At 34.3% G+C, this 23,083-nt stretch overlaps 1 protein-coding gene across 1 annotated transcript; it reads right to left on the reverse strand.

The window, feature by feature from the left end:
• Positions 1 to 15,896: 15,896 nt before the first annotated feature.
• Positions 15,897 to 19,155, reverse strand: LOC107782635 (ACT domain-containing protein ACR8-like). The gene is made up of 7 exons (XM_016603530.2): positions 18,694 to 19,155; positions 18,294 to 18,339; positions 18,065 to 18,179; positions 17,770 to 17,837; positions 17,102 to 17,665; positions 16,889 to 16,993; positions 15,897 to 16,789 (listed from the first exon to the last, which is right to left on the reverse strand). The coding sequence occupies exons 1-7, from the start codon at positions 18,753 to 18,755 to the stop codon at positions 16,421 to 16,423; spliced, it is 1,329 nt and encodes a 442-aa protein (XP_016459016.1). The 5' UTR covers positions 18,756 to 19,155; the 3' UTR covers positions 15,897 to 16,420.
• Positions 19,156 to 23,083: the final 3,928 nt, after the last annotated feature.

Genomic DNA, 23,083 nt, shown 5'->3' on the forward strand with positions numbered 1-23,083 from the left:
TCGATATTCTCCAACAGATTGAGGTTTAAGATCCGCATTATCTTGCATAATGCTAGATGCAACATTGTATGTAAAGACATAATCTACCATTATATTCAATCGATTCAAATATGTCTCAATATCGATTGAGTTTATTGATAATTCCTCATTTTCTTGAGTCTCAGGCTCATTGATTTCCTCATGAATCTGAGGATTGGTTAAATCATGGGTTTCTTTATGAGACTCATTCGTAGTGTCATCTTGATCATTTGTTTTTCTTTTTCTAGGATTTCAATCCTTAGAACTCAATGGTCTGTCACGCTTTAGGCGTGCTTTTGACTCATTAGCTATGACACTAGAAAATTGTCCAACAAGGACATCAATATAGATTGGAACATTCTCTACAGGGATATGTGATTTCATTATCCTTTTCAGATCCTAAATGCATTTGGCATTTGATTTGCTATTTTCTGCAAATGGATAATCTTTTGAACCTCTTTTTCATAAATAGAGGCACGTGGATCAAGATGAGACAATCATAGATTTTTTCACAAAGTTTCTCATTTGATTTCACCAATTTCTCCCCTAATTTTGGGGAAAATGCCTCATCGAATCGACAATCTGCAAATCGAGCAGTGAACAAATCTCCTGTTAATGTTTCGAGGTAGCGAATAATAGAGGCGATTCAAACGCAACATATATTCCTAACCTTCTTTGGGGACCCATCTTGGTGCGATATGGCTGTGCTACATGCACATATACTGCGCACCAAAAAATTCTTAAATAGGATATATTAGATTCATGACCCAAAACTAATTGCAACAGAGAATATTTATGATAATTTGTCGGTCTAAGACGAACTAGCGTTGCAACATGCAAAGTGGCATGACCCCAAACAGAAGTGGGTAATCTCGTTTTCATGAGTAACAGTCTTGCTATCAATTGTAGACGTTTAATCAAAGACTCTACAAGGCCATTTTGAGTGTGTACATGAGCTACGGGATGTTCTACTTTTATCCCAAATAATAAGCAATAATCATTAAATACTTGGGATGAAAACTCAACATCATTATCAAGTCGAATAGACTTAATTAGATTATCGGAAAAATGTGCCCGTAATAGAATTATTTGTGCCATTAATTTTGCAAATGCCAGGTTGCGAGATGACAATAGGCACATATGAGACCATCTAGAAGATGCATCTATTAAGCCCATAAAATATCTAAACGATCCACTAGGTGGGTGAATAGGTCCATAAATATTCCCTTGTATATGTTCCAAAAATACAGGGGACTCAATCCCAATCTTTATTGGTGATAGTCTAATAATTAGCTTGCCTTGATAACAAGAAGTGCAAGAGAATTCATTATTTAAAAGAATCTTTAAATTCTTTAATAGACGCCCGTTTGAGTTTTATATAATTCGTCTCATCATAATTGATCTAGGAAGTCCCAATCGATCATGTCAAAGTACAAAAGTATTGGAATCGGAACCTTTTGGTTTACAATAGAACGTGCCTCAATTGTACTTATTCTTGTCTAATACAGGCCACAAGATAAAGATGAGAACTTCTCAATAACTCTTTTCTCGCCAGAGACATTCTTGGTAATGATAAGATATTCGAGATTATTCTCATCTATTGTCTCAATATGAAATCCATTTCAACGGATATCTTTAAAACTCAACAAGTTCCTCTTGGATTTGGAGGAGAACATTGCATTTTCTATGATAAGTATTATTCCATTAGGCAAAGTTATAGTGGCTCTTCCAGAGCCTTCAATTAGATTACTACTAACATAAAATTGTAGTAACGTCTGCCTTACACATACCTAAATGAGAGAAATTTTTTTTCTTTTTAAATATTGGATGTGGCGTACATGAATCAATTAAGCAAATATTTTTACAATTGAACTTTGATCCAAGTTTGCTTTGAGAGATATCCATATTTGCCTAGTCTTCTCAAAGAGCTTCTTGAGACGGTAGTGTCTCGTGCTGATAACGTGTTATAAAATAAAAGTAATTTAGTAAAATATGAACAAGAAATGAAAATAAAGAGAAGGGGGAGATTTTTATTTCTTCTTCAATTGTGTGTTCTTTCTATCTATTACAATACCTTTAAATAGGCATGAAAAATGAAGAAATAAGTCATTGAATATGTCATTAAGCATTTGAGAGGAAGATCACGAAGGAAGATAGACATTCACCGTAATTTGATTTTACTTATAACAAAGCATATATTAAGAACACTGACAGATCCTTTCAGAATATTGTTTTTACAAGGAAATACCTTATCTTCGCCACCTTTACGTCAGCTTAGAAGAATTTAAATCATCAATTGCGTACAAATAAAGAAAGGCTAAATCCAAACTTTAAGCATGTAAAATATTCCATTTAGCAAGCACTACGAGAACTATTAATTTATTTTATATTGGTAGTGAATAAAGTTAAATTTAATGAAAGTATGTCCGACGGCTTTCTCAATAATTGGATAAGAAAAGATTATTAAAGGAAATTTCCTTGGCAATGCACCAATATTCCTGGTCCTTTAGCTTGGGAATTCCCATATTGCTAAATAAAGACAAATTGTTATAATGAAGTTAAAAAAATTAAAGCAAAAATTTGTGTCAAAATCCAGCGGCTTTCTCAACAATAGATTAAAAGAAAAAAACTAATAAAGGAAATTTCCTTTTGGGAAAAGAATAAAGGAAATTTCCTTAGTGATGTACCTCTTCCCCTTAGCTTGGGAAACTACCATATAATTAAACAAAGTAGTAAAAGAAATTTCGTGGTATAGTGAACTTTGGCCCTTGAAATTCAATTTTAATTAATTTTCTGAAAAAGTTCAATTATACGTCACTTACGATCAGACTTTTCTATAACAGCATCGTTATATAACAATTTTTTACTATAAAAGCCAAGTTTTTATGAAATTAATTTTTATGCTATGTTATAATATATATGTTTTCGATAACGACACTTCACTATAGCAGCCAAAAAATATCCGGAACCAGAGAGAGGGGGGTAGTGGTTTGGGATAAATTATTTTAATATTATGGAGAAGGCTTAGTTGGAGGGTATCCATGGAAATATATAAAAGCATTTTAGGAGAATGGACCAATGACCAATAAAGGTTGTAGTAGAGTGGTAAGTATTTATCTATCATTAATTAGAAATTACGGGTTCGAGTCCCTGGGTATTGAGTCGCCTTTGTTAGGGAGCGCTTTACCCCCCAATGTGGGACTTCCCGGTGCGAATTCGGATTTAGTCGGGTCCCAATGTGGGTATCGGACATCGGGTGAGAAACCAAAAAAAAAATGACAAGGCATTATTCTGCATGTCTAATAATGATTGGTGGTAACGGATCATAACACACATTAATTAATACTGTAGTACCAAAGTTAGTGGTAGAGTGGTAAGTACTCATTCATCTTTAACCAGAGGTCTCGGGTTCGAATCCCTGAATATGGAGTCACCTTTGTTAGGGAGCGCTTACCCCCCAATGTGGGACTTTCCGGTGCGAATCCGGATTTAGTGGGGGGCCAATGTAGGTGCCGAATACCGAGTAGGAAAACAAAAAAAATGACAAGGCATTATTGTAACAGCTCAGCCCGCTAGTGATATTGTCCGCTCTAGGCCTAGGCCCTTACGGGTTTAAAACACGTCAATAGGGTCTAAGACTTGTTCACTTATATACCAAGCATCCTCGCTGAGGTTTTTCCCACCGCATGGGATTCGCCTAAACTCAGCACCGAGGTTTGCCCCGCCTAATCGGAATTTGCCTAAACTTAGTTGAACTGTGACCCACCATCGGCATGGCTGACACAAGAGTGACTCTGATAGTATCTGTAATAACCCCGCCCGCGGATTTAAAACGTGTCAATATGGTCTAAGGCTTGTTAACTTATATACACAATACCCCTCTTGTGTTTTGTCGATGTGAGACTGTGACTAAAGTCTGGGGTGTTACAATGATACCATCTGTAACAGCTCAGCCCGCTAGTGATATTGTCCGCTCTAGGCCTAGGTCCTCACGAGTTTAAAACGCGTCAATAGGGTCTAAGGCTTGTTCACTTATATACCCAGCATCCCTCTTGTGTTTTTGCCGATGTGGGACTCTGTCTAAAATTTAGGGTATTACAATTATATTGCGTGTCTAATCGGTGGTAACGGGTCATAACACACATTAATTAATATTGTAGTGCCAAACCTGAAGGCAATTTGGTTGGATTTTGCACATTGTGTTCGTATTTGACAAAACAACGGCCACGTCTCTGATTATAGTGTTATGTTTTGGAAGTGAAGAAAATGATATATATATATAGAACTGATTCAAAAGTCAGCACATCTCTAACATTGTCTGTTGTACATTATATTGGGAACTACAATTAGTTTCAAATGTGCTATATAGTATATACATATGCCTGTACAAATACAATTGTTAAATATTGCTTCTCAAAAAGCACGAGAAAACAGGAACAGTCGCATCCTGCCCAACACATAACAACATCAGAAGAGACTACAAAACGTTCAAGAACCTTAGGTGGTAAAGAGAAATTAATAATGAATAGAAGACTCTTTATTTGATACTTTTGGTCAAAAGTTCACAATGTCAAATTAATAAGTGTTAGTGAAAGGTCAAAAATTATAACTCCATATAGCTGTCCATGTGGGGTGCATGTGCAAGAAGGAAATGACCTAAGAGAAAAGGACAGATTAACGACAATTAAGATTAATTCAGTCATTTGTTTCCCATTGTGTATACAAAAACTGCTTTAACTTTGAACGGTTTTCCTTTACTATCGTTTGTCCATAGATTCTCAAATTTATTCTCAAAAATCTGATTTGAGTAAAATTTAGTTTGAAGATGAAAATGTGTTTGGACATCTGTTTTGGATGAAGATTGGTTTGAAAAAACATGAAACATGACTTATATCCACAAATTCTAAAAACTATCACAAATACCTAACATTACCATTATCAATAACATTCATTATATTATCACAAACCATAGTCCTGAACATAAATAAATTTGATACAAAATTATCATTTTTATAATGAAATACATGATACACTATCAGATGACCGAGAAGACGAAGCAACATCGTTACAAAATAATAAATTATGGTCTTTTTTATAAAATACAAAAGTTTGGGGTAATTTTTAAAAAATATAATAGTGATATTTTGGCTGAGCTGGTTTTGGGATTTGGAATTTGGCAAAAATGTAAGCAAAATCTATGGCCAAACATGTGTTTGCCATAAAATTCAAATTTATTTTGGCAAAATCTATGACCAAACATGTGTTTGCCATAAAACCCAAGTTTATTTATGGCCAAACGGGTCCTAATATTATGCTACAACAACGTACGCCACCTGTTTTCTTGACCAATGTTGTGGTTTGCCTTTGTTTTTATGGTTAGTAATAATAAATTGACGTTACAACTTATAGAAAATAACAAGACCATAATTAATTCCACCCTAATTAATTATTTGTCGTCACAAATCTTGGACCTTCGTTTCGATCCCACCATGCAGAAATTAAAGTCTAACTTCTAATTTTGGATTTTGCAATACTTGTTTTTAAGCTTTGAAATTACCTTACCTAGCCTCTGAAGAAATTTGTTAGTACTATTAAAAATGACAGCCCGGTGTACAAAACATCTGGCATTCACACATAGTCCATGAAAGGACAGAACTCCAAGGGGTTGGTGTGATGTAGATAATTTATTCTAATGTAAATATTAGTGCTGTTTTCATATCTCGAACCCGTGACATTTAGATAACAAAGAGAATACTTTAGTGTCAGTTCCAAGACCCGGCCCCTTCCAATTAATTAGCACTATATACGCATAATATTCTCGTTGATGAGTTAAAAGGGTATTTGTTTTTCCTTCTAGATTTTCTTGTTAAAGTTTGCCAAACGTGACTCTTTGCTGTCTATCGCTAGATTCCTTTCTTTGCTGTCATGCTAATTCTGGAAGACTTTATTAAAGATGCCATGTACGGTAAAGAATAAGAATTAAGAAATTTTTATATTCTGATTCACGAAAATCCTTTCAGTGGAATTGCCGTTTTCAATCTCCTACTAAAATTCAAAATTTAAAAAAAGTTTAAACTAAAATGCAACAAGGTCTTTCCACGTAACGACTATTACCTAATCAAAAAGACGCAAAGATATGCATAACTTAACAATAAAGAACGATTAGTATTACAATTAACCAATAAGGTTGTTGTAGATGTTAAGTACTCCATCATTCTTAATTAGAGATTTAGCGTTCGATTTCTGAGTATAGAGTTATCTTTGTTAGAGAGAATTTATGTTGAGAATCATGATGATATTGATTCTCAGAATGGATTACATAAAAGCAATCAAGCTATGGAGTCACATAGCAGAGGATTGAAGATGAAGAAGAAAGAGGGGTCGTGTGAGGCTTCGTGTGTATCGAATACAAAGAGTAAAGGGAAGCCTAACTCTAAAATATGGTCTGGTCAAACTTGATCTTCTCAGACAAACAAAGGAACGCGTGGACAGATCCTAGCCTTCAAACATAATATTGATGGATTAAATCATGACCCTCCAAATACTTCCTTGGCCAGCAATCAGAAAAGAATAATTCTAGAAGATGCCTACATGTGATCAATTCTTTGCATGTGGGAGAGAATATAGTTTGTTAGTATAGTTAGATTTTATTGAATAAGAATAGGACAAGTGTAAATACAATTTTCTTTTTCATTTATTGAATTTACATTACAAACTAATATAAAGAGGATGTACAATGTGTTATCAATACAGAGAAGAAGAAAGTTTTCTCGAAATTTTAGTCTCTAAATCTAATGTGGTATGAGGGCCTTGAAAGCTTCTTGTTCATCTTCAAATTTGAATCTCATTTCTTCTTCCTTCTTCCTTCTTTCGATACTTATAACAAAACCATGCCGGATAACACTGAAGTTGAAGCAACAGCAGCTGGAATTGGAGCTCAGTATGACTCCAACCATGCTTATTTTTTGCATTCATCTGATGCACTAGGTATGAACCTGGTGAATTCTCATTTTGATGTCAAATGATATCAGGCTTGGCGTAGATCTGTCCTCATAGCCTTGTCAGCCAAAAACAAATTGGGTTTTATCAATGGCACTTGCTTAGCACCAGCAGTCACCTCTAAGGATTTTCAACAGTGGAATCGATGCAATGACATGGAGACATCTTGGTTATTGAACTCTCTCGGAAAAGAGATAGTTGAAGTTGTTATCTATTACAAAACAGCTTTAGATCTATGGACTGATCTTGAAGAGAGATTTGGACAGTCAAATAATGCTAAGTTATTCCATCTGCAAAAGGAACTAAATGATTTAGTGTAGGGAACTAATGATATTGCACGCTATTACACAAAAATTAAGAAGTTATGGGATGAACTTGATTCTCTTAATACTCATACAAATTGTAGTTGTGCATGTGTGTATGGAGGAAAGAAGAAGTTAGTCAAATCTTTGGAGGATGAGAGGCTCATTCAATTTCTTATGGGGTTGAATGAGACCTATGCTCAGGCTAGGAGTAACATCTTGATGATTAAGCCACTTCCTACTGTTAATCATGCTTACTCACTATTATTGCAAGATGAGAATCAGAGGGAAACCCCTGTTTACAATCAATTTTCCTCAGGAGGTTCATCTTTTATGGCAGGAAGCCAAGGATACTCTATGACAAATGGAAGCCAAATGCAATCAGCACAGAAGTTTACAGGAAATTCAGAAAACTACACAGAGTGCAGGGAACCCTAACTACAAAGGAAAGAAACCAAAGCAATTTTAAACTTATTACAAAATGACAAACCATGTGATAGGAGATTGCTACAAACTTGTGGGATATCCTTCTGATTACAAGTTCAACAAGAACAAGAAATTTCAGGGACCAATAAGGGGAAATGCAACAACATCAGGGGAGGAGCCACAACCAATGGAGATTGATGGAGTTAATTTAATACAGAATCTGTCCAAGGATCAGTTTTTTCAGCTTGTGAATTTGCTCAAGCATGTCAAGGTTCATCAGGATACCTCAATAGGAACTGGAGCAGATATCAGTTCAAATGTTGTAGCTGGTATTGCTTTCAATAACTTAGTTTCTAATTTTCCCTTTTAAAACACTAATATCTGGATCATAGATTCAGGTGTTTCAGAACATATGTGTTATGATACTAAAGATTTTAAGTCTTTATATCCACTCCCTATGCCTCTTATTTTTAATCTACCTAATTCATATCAGGTCAAAGTTACTCATTCAGGTAATGTACCTATTTTTTCAGATCTTGTCCTAGAAAATGTCTACATGTTCCTTGTTTCAAGTTCAACCTATTATCTGTTCACAAACACACATACCAGTTTAAATGTTTAGTACTTCTTACTCATACTGAATGTCTCTTGCAGGGCTCTTTAATGAAGAGACCTCAAGCTTTTGGTGAAGTCAAAGAAGGACTATATTTACTTAGGCCATGTAGTACCCAGTCTAGGAATTTTTTTCAATCAAATGTTTCTCTATTGTCTAAAGAGCACAATTCAGTTTCAGTTTCTTCTGCTAAATTAGTATCTGATGTAATGTTATGGCATAATATGTTGGGGCATTTGCCTTTCTATGCAATGAAAAATATCAATACTATTTCTTTTCTTCCTAATTCAAACTATTCTTGTGATGTATGTCCATTGGCAAGGCAAACTCGAAAACATTTTTCAATAAGTCATACTTCAACAAAACGAATATTTGAACTAATCCACATAGATACTTGGGGACCTTACAAAGTTTCTACTTATAATGAATACAAATATTTTTGACTATAGTTGATGATTTCAGTATGGCAACATGGACATACTTGTTGACTGCAAAAAGTAATGCATTTAGTGTCTTAAAATATTTTTTGAAGATGGTTGAAAGACAGTTTGATGTAAAGGTGAAGGTAATCAGGTCAGATAATGCAACGAAATTAGGGAAAGGTTCTGTACATTCTGAATACTTGACCTCTCAAGGCATACTACACCAAACATCCTATGTTGCCACCCCTTTACAAAATGGGGTGGTTGAAAGAAAACACAGGCATTTGGTAAAAATAGCAAGGGCCTTAATGTTTCAGTCAAAGGTACCTACATCCTACTAGGGAGAATGTGTGCTAACAGCAAAACATCTGATTAATAGGATTCCTTCTAGAGTGCTTAAAGGAAAGAGACCATATGAGGTAATTTTTGGAGAACTCCCTGATTACACAGATTTGAGGACTTTTGGTATTATGTATCTACTTTAGCACAAAACAGGGGCAAATTTGAACCAAGAGCTAAGGCATGTGTGTTTTTAGGGTACCCTCCCGGACAGAAAGTGTACAAGCTTTTGGAACTATACAACAGAAAGATTGTGGTGTCTAGAGATGTACAGTTCCATGAAACTAATTTCCCTTTTCACAATCAAGCACCAAAACCTCAGCCTATCTTTCCTACTCCGCCTGACACAATTATTCCCAATGACAAGACTCTTCACTTACCAACATCACTTGTTCATGAGCCACAAGATATTAACCAATCTTCTCCTAGTTCACTGCTTACCTCTTCCCCTGCTCAACTCAGTCCACTTTCTCAACATAGCTCACCTTGTCCTAGTCCTAGCTCAACTTCTCACCATCCTCTTAGTAGTCCAGTTCCTAATTCTCTTTTACCAGTTAGAAAATTAGAATGAGTGACTAAATTCCCTGAACATCTAAAAGACTATGTTTGCAATAATATTTACCTCACATATGTATCCTCTGCCTGTTTCACACAACCCCCACAACCTTCCAGTTTCTCCCTTACTGCCTTATCATTTCAAAATCAACAATTATTGAAGTTTATTGCTATTGTGACTGAGCCCACCAGTTTTACTCAAGCATCACTTCATCCAGGATAGAAGAAAGCAATGGATTCAGAAATTGAGGATATACAAACAAATCAAACCTGGGAGGTAGTGCCTTTACCAATGGGGAGGAAGGCTTTGCCTTGTAAATGGGTATACAAGGTAAAGCACAATGCAGATGGGACAATTGAGAGATTGAAGGTCAGGTTGGTGATTAGAGGGGATATTCAGAGAGAAGGAATTGATTACAATGAGACATTCTCACAAGTGGTCAAAATGACCACAATCACGTGTTTGTTGGCTATTGCAGTCAAAAGAGACTGGAGCATTGCACAGTTAGATGTTAGTAATGCCTTTCTACATGGTGATCTACAGGAAGAAGTTTATATAAAGTTCCCTGCAGGTCTCACACCTTATATTCCCAATCTTGTGTGCAAATTAAGAAAATCTCTATACGGATTAAAGCAGGCATCTAGGCAGTGGTAAGCCAGACTTGCTGGAGCCTTGAGTTTTAAAGGTTATTCTTCTTTACTCAATGATTACTCATTATTTTTTAAGAAGAAAGGGGATCTTGTTTCTATTGTGGCAGTATATGTGGACGACATCTTACTCACAGGTAATAATCCTACAGAACTATCAGAATTAAAAGCTTTCTTACATGCTGAATTTTGAATCAAGTACCTAGGGGAATTACATTACTTTTTGGGGATGAAGATTCTGCACGAAAACAATGGCATTATAGTAAGTCAAAGGAAATTTACCTTAGACTTGCTGGCAGAATTGGATTGCAATCAACTGCCTTCAGCTTCCTCCCCTTTTGATCCTTGTTCCAAGTTATCTGTTGATTCAGGTCCTCCACTAACTGATCCCATCATCTATCGAAGGCTCGTTGAAAAATTAAACTATCTTATCCACACAAGGCCTGATCTTTCTTTTGCTATTCTAATTTTAAGTCAGTTCATGCAAAGACCTTGTGTGGGATATTTCTCTGCTGCTCTTCGAGTTTTGAGCTATCTACGCCTTGATCCAGGGCAAGGTTTGTTTTTGAATGGCTCACAATCTTTCTCCTTAATTGCTTATTGTGATGCAGATTGGGCCTCATGCCCGGATTCTAGACGATCTATTAGTGGTTTCTACATCAGTTTAGGCGGCTCTCCTATCTTGTGGAAGTCAAAGAAACAACCATCCATCTCACCTTCCTCCGCCGAGGCTGAATATAGATCGATGAGGAAAGTCACTGCTGAGTTGACTTGGTTGACTCTCTTGCTTGAGGATATATCTCTTTCTCCATGTTTACCGATTTATTTGCACTCCGACGGTCAAGCAGCCATTCACATAGCTCAAAATCCCGTTTTTCACGAACGCACAAAGCATGTTGAGTTGGACTGCTATTTTATGCGCTAACAGGTTCTCTCAGGGCTGATTTCTCTTTTCTATGTTCCATCGACCTTGCAACTGGCAGATCTCTTTACCAAATCTCTAGCTGGACCTTTTCACATATATATTCTTTGCAAGTTGGGTATCAATTCCTTCCCCTCCAACTTGAGGGGAGGTGTTGAGAAACATGATGATATTGATTCTTAGAATGGATTACATAAAAGCAATCAAGTTATGGAGTCACATAGGAGAGGATTGAAGATGAAGAAGAAAGAGGGGTCGTGTGAGGCTTCGTGTGTATCGAATACAAAGAGTAAAGGGAAGCCTAACTCTAAAATATGGTCTGGTCAAACTTGTTCTTCTCAGACAAACAAAGGAACACGTGGACAGATCCTGACCTTCAAACACAACATTGATGGATTAAATCATGACCCTTCAAATACTTCCTTGGCCAGCAATCAGAAAAGAATAATTCTAGAAGATGCCTACACGTGATCAATTCTTTGGCATGTGGGAGAGAATATAGTTTGTTAATATAGTTAGATTTTATTGAATAAGAATAGGACAAGTGTAAATATAATTTTCTTTTTCATTTATTGAATTTACATTACAAACTTGTATAAAGAGGATGTACAACGCGCTATCAATAGAGAGAATAAGGAAGTTTTTTGGAAATTTTAGTCTCTAAATCTAATAATTTATCCATAATGTGAGACTTTCGACTTTAATCTGGGATTAGTTGGGCACCAATACGAGTATCGGATACATTGTTGGAACAAAAAAAAAAAGAAAATATAGTGAGACATTGCTATCGAATTAAGTCAATAGGATCCTGGAGATATTAGCTTTCGGCAACCAAATCATTATAAAATATTGCTAGTGGATGTTGATGTACTAATTCTCGTACCGCTCGATTCATCTGCAATCGCCATTGAATTAGTGAAATTGCACCAAATCGTACAAAATTAGGGTTACAGGTCCCAAACTCGAAGCTAATTCTCTCGATTTTCTTCAATTGAACGAAAAATAAATCCCTAGAATTGCTCGGTTGATTGCTCTGATACCATGATAAGATTTGTAATCTAGGCTGAAACAACCAATCCAACCAGATGAAGACGAAGCTGCATGAAGCGAAAGAGGAAGCAATAAAACAGTGAAAAATTCTAGAGAGGGAGAGAATTTTGTAATAGAGTGTTTTAGTAGCTTATCTTTCACAAATGAGAAGTTACAGAATATATATACCGACTAACATATCCAATTATTTGCCAGCAAAGAGTTCTAACTAAGTAAACATGTGACCACTCACTACTACTAACTATAGTCTAACAACTAAGGTTAATTACAGAGCATGCACATCAGTAAAGTAAGCTAAGTGACTTCTGTGCAAGTGACACTCTCCATTACAGCATTATCCACTTCTCTTTCTTTGTTTTTCTTTTCTTTTCTGGTAGAATTTACCCCATTTTATTTAAGATTGTAACTTAAAGAATATGAGTGATGTGAAGTCAATAATTAAGAAACGCAGTTTCCACTCCAAAAGTAATTGGAAATGGAAAACAGTAGAGTAAAAATCTGGTTGAAGATTCGTTTTACTTTTTGCTATTTGCCTAACAAGGAATAAAACTTATTTATTGCATAATCAAGTAATGCTTTATTTTTATTCTAATTGCAAGTATCAATCTAGAAGAGTAACATCAGGCATTCATGCTTAAATGATGCTAAGGTCATTTTTCCACAAAGATACTAATCAATCTAGTATATTTTTTACGACCTAAAGAGTATAAAAACTCTTTTATATTGTCAAGTTAAATTCATTTCTTTTTTATATAAAAAAAAACAGCTGGAATCAAAAGAAAAAACTAGAAAAGGAGTCACGAATCTGCCTCGATCAAAAGAAAGATGAAGAAGGGCATGAATCTTAAGAAAACCTAGAGACAAAGCAAAAGAAAACAAACGTAGCTTTTGGAGCGAGCTGTAGAAAAACCCTTTTTATGTGTTAAACATATGAAAAGTAGAGCCAATCAGAAAAAAAAGAGAAGCAAAGGCATTCTCATTCTTATTATTAAAGTAATTAATCTTTAAATTCATCTTCTCATGCATGTTTCATATCGATGCTTTGACTTGGCCTTTTCACTTTCACTGCATCTGCATGTGATCAGATTCAGATTCCGATCTCTTCTCTACACCCACGCCTTCCTCGGCGCATTTGCTGCCTCATATACCCATACCAAATGAGTATTTTAACTTTATAAATGTTTGATTAATATTTGTACATATTTTTTAATTTTTTTAATACAAATATACTATTTGAACAAAAGCTAATGGGTTCGGCCGAACCTGGAAAGTCTACCTGACTCTCTCTCTCTCTATATATATATATATATATATATATATATAATACGACTACTGTTAATATAATTTTATCGCCAAACAGAAAGACAAATTTATAGTTTAAAAGTATGTTGCTGGTAATGAGTTCCAAATTTAACATATTTTTTCAGCCAGGGTGCTAAAATCCAAAATAAAAATTGCAGAAACCAGTTGAGTTTCAGTAAAGAGAACGAGGGAAAATGTCCATATAGTGGTGGCGTTTACTATGGTCTGTAATAACAAGAATGAAAGACAAAATAGCCGTCTCTCAGACCTTACACTGCTTTAATTATGCTAGACACATTGCAAATTGTCATTTGTTTTGTCTAATTCAATTTTTGAGACCCAATTATTAATTTAATATTTTGGAATTTAGCCTATCTAATGCTCTAGTTTATTACTTTATAGCCCTATGCTTAGCCTCTGTAGTGACAATAAGACAAAAACTAAGCACAAATGAAAATTCAGAATCTATACATAGAATATGAAAGCAACTGGCGAAACGAAATTTAGTAGCCCCCACCACCACCACACACACAAAAAAAAAAAAAAAAAAAAATACAAGTAAAAGAGTGAAAAAGAACATCACTGCATTTTTTTTATTTCCCACCTGTACGCACCTTGAAACTCGACAATCTGGATTCGGACCGAAATGTTTCACGTCGAGGGGAAATAGTGCTATCTAATTAATGCGATTAACTTTTGAAATATTTGATTAAGGATAAAACAAAACCTTATGACTCCATCGATATTAGCGTGCAAACTTATAGTCCTGTTCGGTTTCATGTTTTCATTAGATGCTCGTTTTATGATAAATTACATGCTTTTCTTGATTCATGAGCTGAAATTATAAAATACAATAAAATAAATCTACAACAGTTCAGTTTCTTTTCTTTTCTTTTGGGCTCTTTCCCAACTACAGGAAACAATGTCAACGACTTAGAATTTTTCAAATTAGAAAAAGACAGCTTCCAGAATGCGTACGATATTTCTCATTGATTTTAGAAGTTTTTTATTCAAAGGTCGGTCTTACTTTTCCCTTTCATTAAGTACATTATTTTTATTGTTCATTCATCGACACTATAAGAATCCGTTTGGATTAGTTGATTTGAACTTACTGATAAGCATTAAGTGAAGAAAAAAAAATTAAGTGTTGAAACTAATTTAATAAATAAGCAGGTACGTGTTTGGATACAAGTGTTGAAATTGATAATAAACTGCTGTAGTATTTGATAAAAAGTACTAATAATCTCTTTTTCTGTTAAAATGACTTAAATAACCTTAGAAGTGTTTACACCTATAAGGGCGTAATATCTTCAAAATTTTAGATTCCAAATCGATCCAAATATAAAATATTTTATTTGTCATTTTATTTTAAATATAACTCTGCTTAGATAAGATAACTTTTATGATAAATATAATTTATTTTATGATAAGCATATAATCATAAGTTATAATAAATTAATAAAAGTTTCTCAGTAAAAAATAAACCTAAATAGGACAAAATATTTGAAGAGAAACAAACACTTTTTTTATCACTACAACACTTAGAAAGTAACATACCAAAAATTTAATATATCCTTATTTATTACATACAGTTCAAAGATTAATACACAATCACATACATATAAATATGCAAAGAAATCGAGAATTTGCTTATCTTAAATAGTCAACGAGCATTGCAGGGGAGGGGGGTAGGTTGAAATAGTACTTGAGACAATGAGTATCGATGCAAGAGTTTTATTCTAAAAAAATATATTTTAAGGATAAAATAGTAAAAAAATTGGTCAAACTTAAAGTGTTTATAAGCTAAAAATTTATAAGATGGGGTGACCAGCTTATGGCTTTTGACTTATTTTCGACTTATAAGCATTTGACTTATAAGCACTTTTAATTTTACCAAACGCGTAAATAAGCCAAAAAATACCTATATGCTAGTTTGACCAACTTATAAGCTTTAGCCAAACACCCTCTAAATAATTTTTACAAAATGAGTAAAAATTTCCCTGTTGTAAAGAGTAATATTTTCCGTGTTGTAAAGAGTTCGTCCGCAGAAAAAAAAAAAGTTACTAGTCACTATTTTCTAAATTACCAGCTTTACTGATTATGAATAGGTACTTTTTAAGTGATAATAACTCTGTCCATTATGGAAATTAAAGCCTTATTTTAAACATTATTTCTTCAGACCAAATTTCAAATGTCTTCACCACAGGCAACAGCGTGGCAACGCGGATTGCAAAAAACCAAAGTCATTGTTTCGTGGTCAACAATACATGCACACAGTCAATCAAATCGAGCAAAAGAAATCCAGCAATGTGTAGGACCTGAAAATAACTAAATAATCTATAATATTTACAAAGACTAGATTCTTGTTTGCAGTCCCAAATGGACAACACCAAGCAAAAGGCATAGTAAGTATAAACAACTAAGTCAAACATTAGAAGCTAAAATTATAATAATAGCGACTATGTACAAATGTGTACTGTTCTAAAACCAAGTTCTATGTCTACAACCCTATCATCTTCTTTTGTATCATTGCTTGCCAGCCTGCCTTTGCCTCTAATCTTCCACCAAACAAATTTATAACCACAAGCCACCCAACTAACATCCTTTCTTCTCTTTCCCATTTTTCTCTGTTTAAAATTCTAATATGGACCCCCGAAATAACATCAACTTCTAGTATGTGTCTATCCTTTCAGCCAACCAAGCTCAACTATAACAACTACTATCACCAAATCCCCTTTCATTTTCAGTAATCTTTAAGCTATGTACACATGCCCAACACCAAAGATTGGGACAAATCTAATTGGTAATAATTTTGTGCTGATCTTCAAGAATATGACTTGATCAATCCCAAATTGTATAGATTCTTCCTTACAATGCTACCAAGTGAAAGCAACATTGCCCCACCTGCCCCAACTGTGGGCTCTTCCCTCTCCTCTGCCTTTTGATGATAGATAAGTGGCAATTCCTTCACTTTCAAGTCAGTCAATCCAATTCTCTGCCTAACAGAATCAATGATCTTTGGATCAGCTGGATTTCCATTAGCATCTGTTACATAGAACACATTTAGAGCTGTATTATCACTACTTGTGGATATCTCTGCCCTTGTCACATTTAAACCATTTTCACGGAAAGTTCGTGTTACTTCAGCCAATAGCCCTTGCTTATCTCCAGTACATAACTCCAGCCTCACTCCCTGTAATCCAAACTCAATTGTTTACAGTTAGAAGAAATGAAATACTATAGTATAAGCCAATATTCATTTAAGACGGCAAATGGGGCATGAGCAGTATACCTCAGATGCTCTTCTCTCAATTGCAGCTCGTAGACATAGAATCACACGCTGTTTTTCTGCTTCTGAACTAATCGGACTTCCATCTGTATGCCTAATGAAGAATTCCTGAGACAAGATTGTAACAGAAGTTAAGCAAATCTGCACATTCCTGTAAACATCATTAAAGAATACTCTATGAAAAAAGCAATGAAAAGTAGGTGAAGGAATATATACCAAGTATGCGCTGTCCCCTGCTGTATTAACTGTGGCATGGAACACAACATATTGCATGTCTGTCAAGGTGCAAACGACATCAAACAGAAGATTAGGTCGATCCTTGCACTGAACATTTATTACGGAATAACCCTTTTCCAAGCAATTCAATACCGATACAATAGGGTTATCGTTAGTCCTAATAACCGGCTTCCTTTCATAATCACGATCTGCAAACATCATCTGATGAAGCCTCCTTTCAGTATGTGTGACAGCCATAGACACTGATGTTTTAGCACTACGAATATCATTATCCCCCTTGAGCACATTCCTTAAACGAGCTTCAATCGTGTCTATCTTCTGAGAGTCCTCAATCGGGGACCCTGAATCCCCTTCCTTTACATAAATTAGGGACGCAATTCGACCATTGTGAGTCCACACATTAGCTTCAACTATATTGCACTGTAATTCTGAGAGTACTGCAAAAACCTCCGATAATAGGCCAATTCGATCCGTCCCAGTTAATTCCAGTGCTGTCAAACCATCAAAGCACTTTGCACTTGCAAAATGAATAGTCCCTAATGACTGTTCAAGAACATAAAAAAGGTTCAAAATTAGTACAAAAATGTAAATCTAAATTACCCACAAAGAAAATGCAATTATTTTAGACATTTAAGTAAATTAAATACCTGTTCAATGTAACTGATGACACTCTCGTCCGTTAATTTGTTTCCATCCAAATCAGTAACGTGAAACACTGTACATTAAGAACGAGTTGAAACGGCACAAATTAGTACTCACAAATATTCAAAGGAAAAAAAGTTAATACTAGAGGAAAATTAAGCAAGCAGCTAACGTACGCCTTGATATTTATTCCTACTAAAGACTAAATGATCTGCTTAACGTGCGCAGTGATGAGGTGCGCACTTTAGCAAAAGGCGAACTTTAGCAGAAAAAGGGGCTGTTTCCATAAATTGCGCTCACCGTCCATAAACCACCGACCGTCGGACGAGATGTAAGCTTTTTTGATTGAAAGGTTCAGATCCGTAAGAACTTGTACTGCTTCCAGAAGTATTCCATGTTTTCTCGCACTATCAATCTGTTAAAAAAAACCAAAAAATTGGACTAATTAAAAAAAGCAAAAAATGATTTTATAGTAACACTATGTCAAAAATTTGAAAATATTCCAGCAAATTGGAAGAAGTTGACATACCATAACGCGAGTGGAATTTGAACAACCGGCATTGTCGATCATGACCCTGTAAAACACCATTGATAGAGACTATTCAGAAATGGCCACTTATTAGGATTATTTTTTGAAATTTGAAGTGCTGAAAATTTACAAAAATGACTCAGTTGTCATAAGGAAAAGTCAATCGGAGAAGTGAAAACTTCTGGAAAGAGGAAGAGTCAGAATAACGTGTAGAGGAAGAAAAATCAAATTAAAAATGGACTAAGGTATGAAGTACACATAATCTTCACTTATAAACACTGTTAATTCTTCGCAAATCTTAATTAGATGAAAAATCCTCCTGTTAAGTTGAATATTAAGAAAAATCATTTCGAAAAACACAAAAAAGAAAAAACAGAGAGAGTAACACAATTTAACTGACCTTGGAGTAGTCATACGGAAAACAAGCTTTTCATATTCATCTAAATAAGCAGGCCACTCCATATTTCTCTTTTCTTCAATTAATTTCCTCAAACTGAAAAGAACTATTACAAAATCACAGTAAAAGAGTTAAAGATGGGGTTCAGTTTATAAAACCCCGTTGTGCTGTAAATCTGAACCACAACCGGACCCAAAAACAACTCCAAAAATCCCGTTTAGACCACGACTACTCAACTCTGAACAAGTCTTCTTCTTCTTCCTTCTCTCTTTCTTCTCTGTGTATTTGAATTTGTGGTGTTACCGTGTTTCTATGATCTTTGTCTCTCTACAAAATCCACTTTCTCTCTCTAAAAGGAAGCGTTTCTCGTTTAATTTGATGGGTATTTACCTTTCTCTCTCAACTCGCTCACAAATACCGCAAAGCACGCTTTGCTTACTTTCCCTCTCACTATCCGCTATTTATATTTAAAAAAATCTAATTAATTACTTAATGTTTTTTACTTTTTGTTTGTTTAATATTTTTGGGGAGCAATGACTTTAAGCAAAGCGTGGGTCGTGTTGCTCTTTCACATGCCGTGACTACTGCTTGCTCCCAATTACCTGCCGGCACTGACCTAATTTTTCAATGTCTTAATTCCCATTTTATTTGTTTTTATTTTTTATTTTTGTTAGATTACACACAAAAATAATGAATTAATTTAACATCCAAGTTGGAAATAGTAACAAACTTAACTTCGGTTATTTTGTTTTCTGACTGCGATTATTGCTTGTCCTTTCATGAATGTTTTACTACCGTATTTGTTTTTCCGAAGCTTTGATTATGTCTTTCGGGTCGAGAGTCGATTAGAAATATGTTCTCTATCTTCATGAAATAGAGATAAGGTCTACGTATATATTACTCTGCCTAAACTTCACTTGTATAATTTCACTTCGTATGGTATTGTTATTGTTACTTCTATGTATTCCCACATATATGGTGTTTTTTATGATATTGGTCCGAGAACTAAATTTTGTTTTAATCAACATTATTATAAGAATGTAATTTCACATATTCAATATTATATTTTGAGACAGTCCGACAATTTTGAGGTTTGTAGGATATATGTTCGTTATACTGTAACACAAAAATGGAATGAATATAAAATCTCATCATAATAAGTAGATGGACTCCACAGTTATATGCTTAAATGTGAAATGAATTCATTCTTGTACTATATTTTATTAAATTGTCAAAACTAAATTTTCTATAGACGGAAACAATGTATCATTTGCCTGATTTATTAATCCTTGTCGGAGTATTCTACAGTGAAATATCATCTTCTTTTTCTCTCTCAATTCAATTAGAATAGTATACAAAACGAAAAAAAGTAAATAGAACTAACAAATTTGCATTTTCCAAATAAAGCACTTTTCCATTTTTATCAACAGTAAAGGGCTTCAAAAGGAATATTCCAGCATTCAAAATGTAATGACCGATGTCTAGTTAAATATTTTCATAATTATCTGTTATGTCCACAATAACAACAATAACACATCCAATATATTTTCACAAAACGGGGTGCAGAGAGAATAATATATATGCAGACTTTACTCTATATTTAAAAGGCTATTTCTAGTAACTCCCTTGGCTCAAGAAAAACAATTCACAATAAGATTGAAAAAGAAAAATAATAGTGAGCCACTAAATTTTGAAAATAATGCAAGCAAAAACAAGAAGAATAGTTGTATACGGTCGAAATCGAGCTCGCCTACGATATGGCGGGTCAGGCTCAGAACTTGGCAATAAAAAGTTGAAGATCGACTTCAAGTCCCACCGGGCTAGAACCCGGAGTTAGAACGCCTACCCTCGAGAACATTGAGTCCGTGATCCCGGAGTCGACCATAACTCCGAACGAGCTCGAAGAAACGTTGTTAGCATAACCAACAGAAGACCGAAATATCCGTGACCAGTCGGATATTACGGCGAAAATCTCTGCATGTATCAATAAGAAACCGGCAATCAGCAAATCAAGAGATTTTTTACCTTTTATAGAATTGTATCTAAAATATGACTCCTCTACTATATAAAAAGGGGTGTGATAATTCATTTAGGATCTAGTGACACGCATTCCAAAGCAATACATTATTATTATTCTCTTTAAGCTCATATTCTTCTGTGTCTTGATACCGTTCGAAATGCACTCGACTCGAGAGCGGCCAATTTAAGGTTGATATTGTCCAATTCGTGTGGTTTGCATTTACTTTATCGTCATTTATTTCAATTGCAATCTAATTTATCATTTTGTGTCAAGTTAATCCATGTATCCTTAAAACCACTTACGAATTCAATTATTATCCGATTTTGAGGGTAGACAATAATAAAATAACAAAACAATAAAAAAAAAATCGAACCAAGAAAAATAATATATTAGGTAGTAACAGAAAAAAAAAACATTAAAAGAAAACGAGGAACAATGACGTTTGGATTAGGGGTGTCAATGGATATTTAAAAACCGACTAAACTGATCGGATCGTACCGTACCGAACCGATTTCAAGATTTCTTTTAATAAAACCGTAGGTTTTATTATAAATATATAACTGTACCGATAATTAGGGTAGGTTTTTTATTTTATAAAAATAAACCGAAAAAATATCGAACCGTACCGAATAAATTTACATGTGAAAAATATATTTATATATTAAGTTTAAGAATAACTATGTATTAAGATTTTCCTTGGGCCTTGGAATTGTGAAAACGGTTACAAGCAAACAAGAAATTAAACTCAAAATCTTAATTCTCAAACCTATAATGCTACTCCTATTGAAACTAAATTATTTCCAACATATTCACTAGCAAGACACAAGCTATTCTAGCGATTAGTAGAAAACTATAATGTATTGAATATGTTTCCTTTCATATGACTTAGATTTATCTTTATGAATATATAATCTTCCATAGACTTTATTCTTGAGTTCCAGCTTGGTTAATATCTTTCACTCGGTTAATCTCTTTGTTTAGTTTCTTTTACGCTGCTGTAGAATAGTTGATGGATCTATACTCTGGCCATCTTTAATATTTTCTTAATTCATCACTCTTTAAAGAGTAAAAATATTTAGAGAGTTTGCTAAATCCTATAAAAGTATGTATGTTATTGCATTCTACTTTTACTAGTGACTTTTACATGACATTTTAAAAAAATACTGAAAATTAACCGAACTGTACCGATACCGAAGAGAAAACCGTTATGATTGAGACGGTTTCAAAAAGTCTAATTTTTGTTATGCATAATAGAATAACTGAAAAATTGATACGGTGCAAATTTTAGAAAAGCCTGAACCGAACCATTGACGCCCCTAGTTTGGATCGAGAAAGACTATTTTTGGGTGGTTCGAATGTCCAGCTCTGACGCCACGTGGACAGGTAAAAAATGGGGTACTTTGCGTGTTTTCCACTCAATAGTCCTCGTAGTTCTTTTAGATCCACGGTGATGTGTCATTACACGTGGCACGGTATTTTATTTCCCCTTGCCCCCAATTTTTTTGAATTTTGTTGGAGGAATGATTTGGTAAATTGGGGGCGATAATTAAGATGGCTTGTCAATTAAGTTGAGATCTGCCGACCAATATTATGACGTTCACACGTGACAACAGCCCCGTTCTTTTTCGGCTTTCCTTTTGTCGTGGTTTTCGGCCGGTCTTTTTTTTCTTTTTTCTCTTTTTCATTTTATATCATTTATATCTCCCTTTCTAGTTTCTACCTTTGTGTTTTATCATTTGCCTTCTCTTATTTATTGGAATTGGATCATAATATTTTGCGTTTGAATTTTAATGATCGTTTTTGTTAACTTAATTAATATTTTTATAGTTCTATTAATTATTATTGTTCATATTTTAATTATTATATATTTAAAAGATAAAAATTTGATTCTCGCGCTTTAGTATTCATAAGTATTCGATCAACATCTTTATGAATTAAAACAATATTTAACCATTATAGGGGAATAGCTAGCTTTCATGGAGGGCAATTAATGAAATTCTCCTTCATCGAAAAAATAATATTGTTTAAATATAATTAAAAAAATAATTTATTGTATTATATATTACGATTCCCCTAACCTAAGGAAAACTTTTAGTTTAGTGAAATGAAAGATGTTCAAAACTTTATATACGTACCTTTTGTTATGTTCAGTGACCTACTAGAAGGTTATATTGGTCCTCTTCCGCTAATTGGATGCATGTCAAGGCACATAATATTCTTAATCTTTTGTGCTACTAAGATTTTTGACTGAATGTTTCAACTTAAAGAAATCGTCATTTCCAAAATATAATAAAATTCGAAATGATATTTTGTTTTTATCACAATGAAGCCTTTGACCCCAAAAAAAATTCACAATGAAGCCAGCAACATATA

This window comes from Nicotiana tabacum, chromosome 23 (genome assembly GCF_000715075.1).
Source record: "Nicotiana tabacum cultivar K326 chromosome 23, ASM71507v2, whole genome shotgun sequence".
Lineage (NCBI taxonomy): Eukaryota > Viridiplantae > Streptophyta > Magnoliopsida > Solanales > Solanaceae > Nicotiana > Nicotiana tabacum.

What these genes read in the sequence shown, in the direction of transcription:
- LOC107782635 (XM_016603530.2), bottom strand. Translation starts at nt 18,755, where the DNA reads ATGGAGTGGCCTGCTTATTTAGATGAATATGAAAAGCTTGTTTTCCGT. An exon ending in TTCCGTATGACTACTCCAAG is followed by an intron (nt 18,340 to 18,693) that starts GTCAGTTAAATT and finishes GGTGTTTTACAG; the next exon opens with GGTCATGATCGACAATGCCG. An exon ending in TTGAGAGAAGAGCATCTGAG is followed by an intron (nt 16,790 to 16,888) that starts GTATACTGCTCA and finishes TTTGGATTACAG; the next exon opens with GGAGTGAGGCTGGAGTTATG.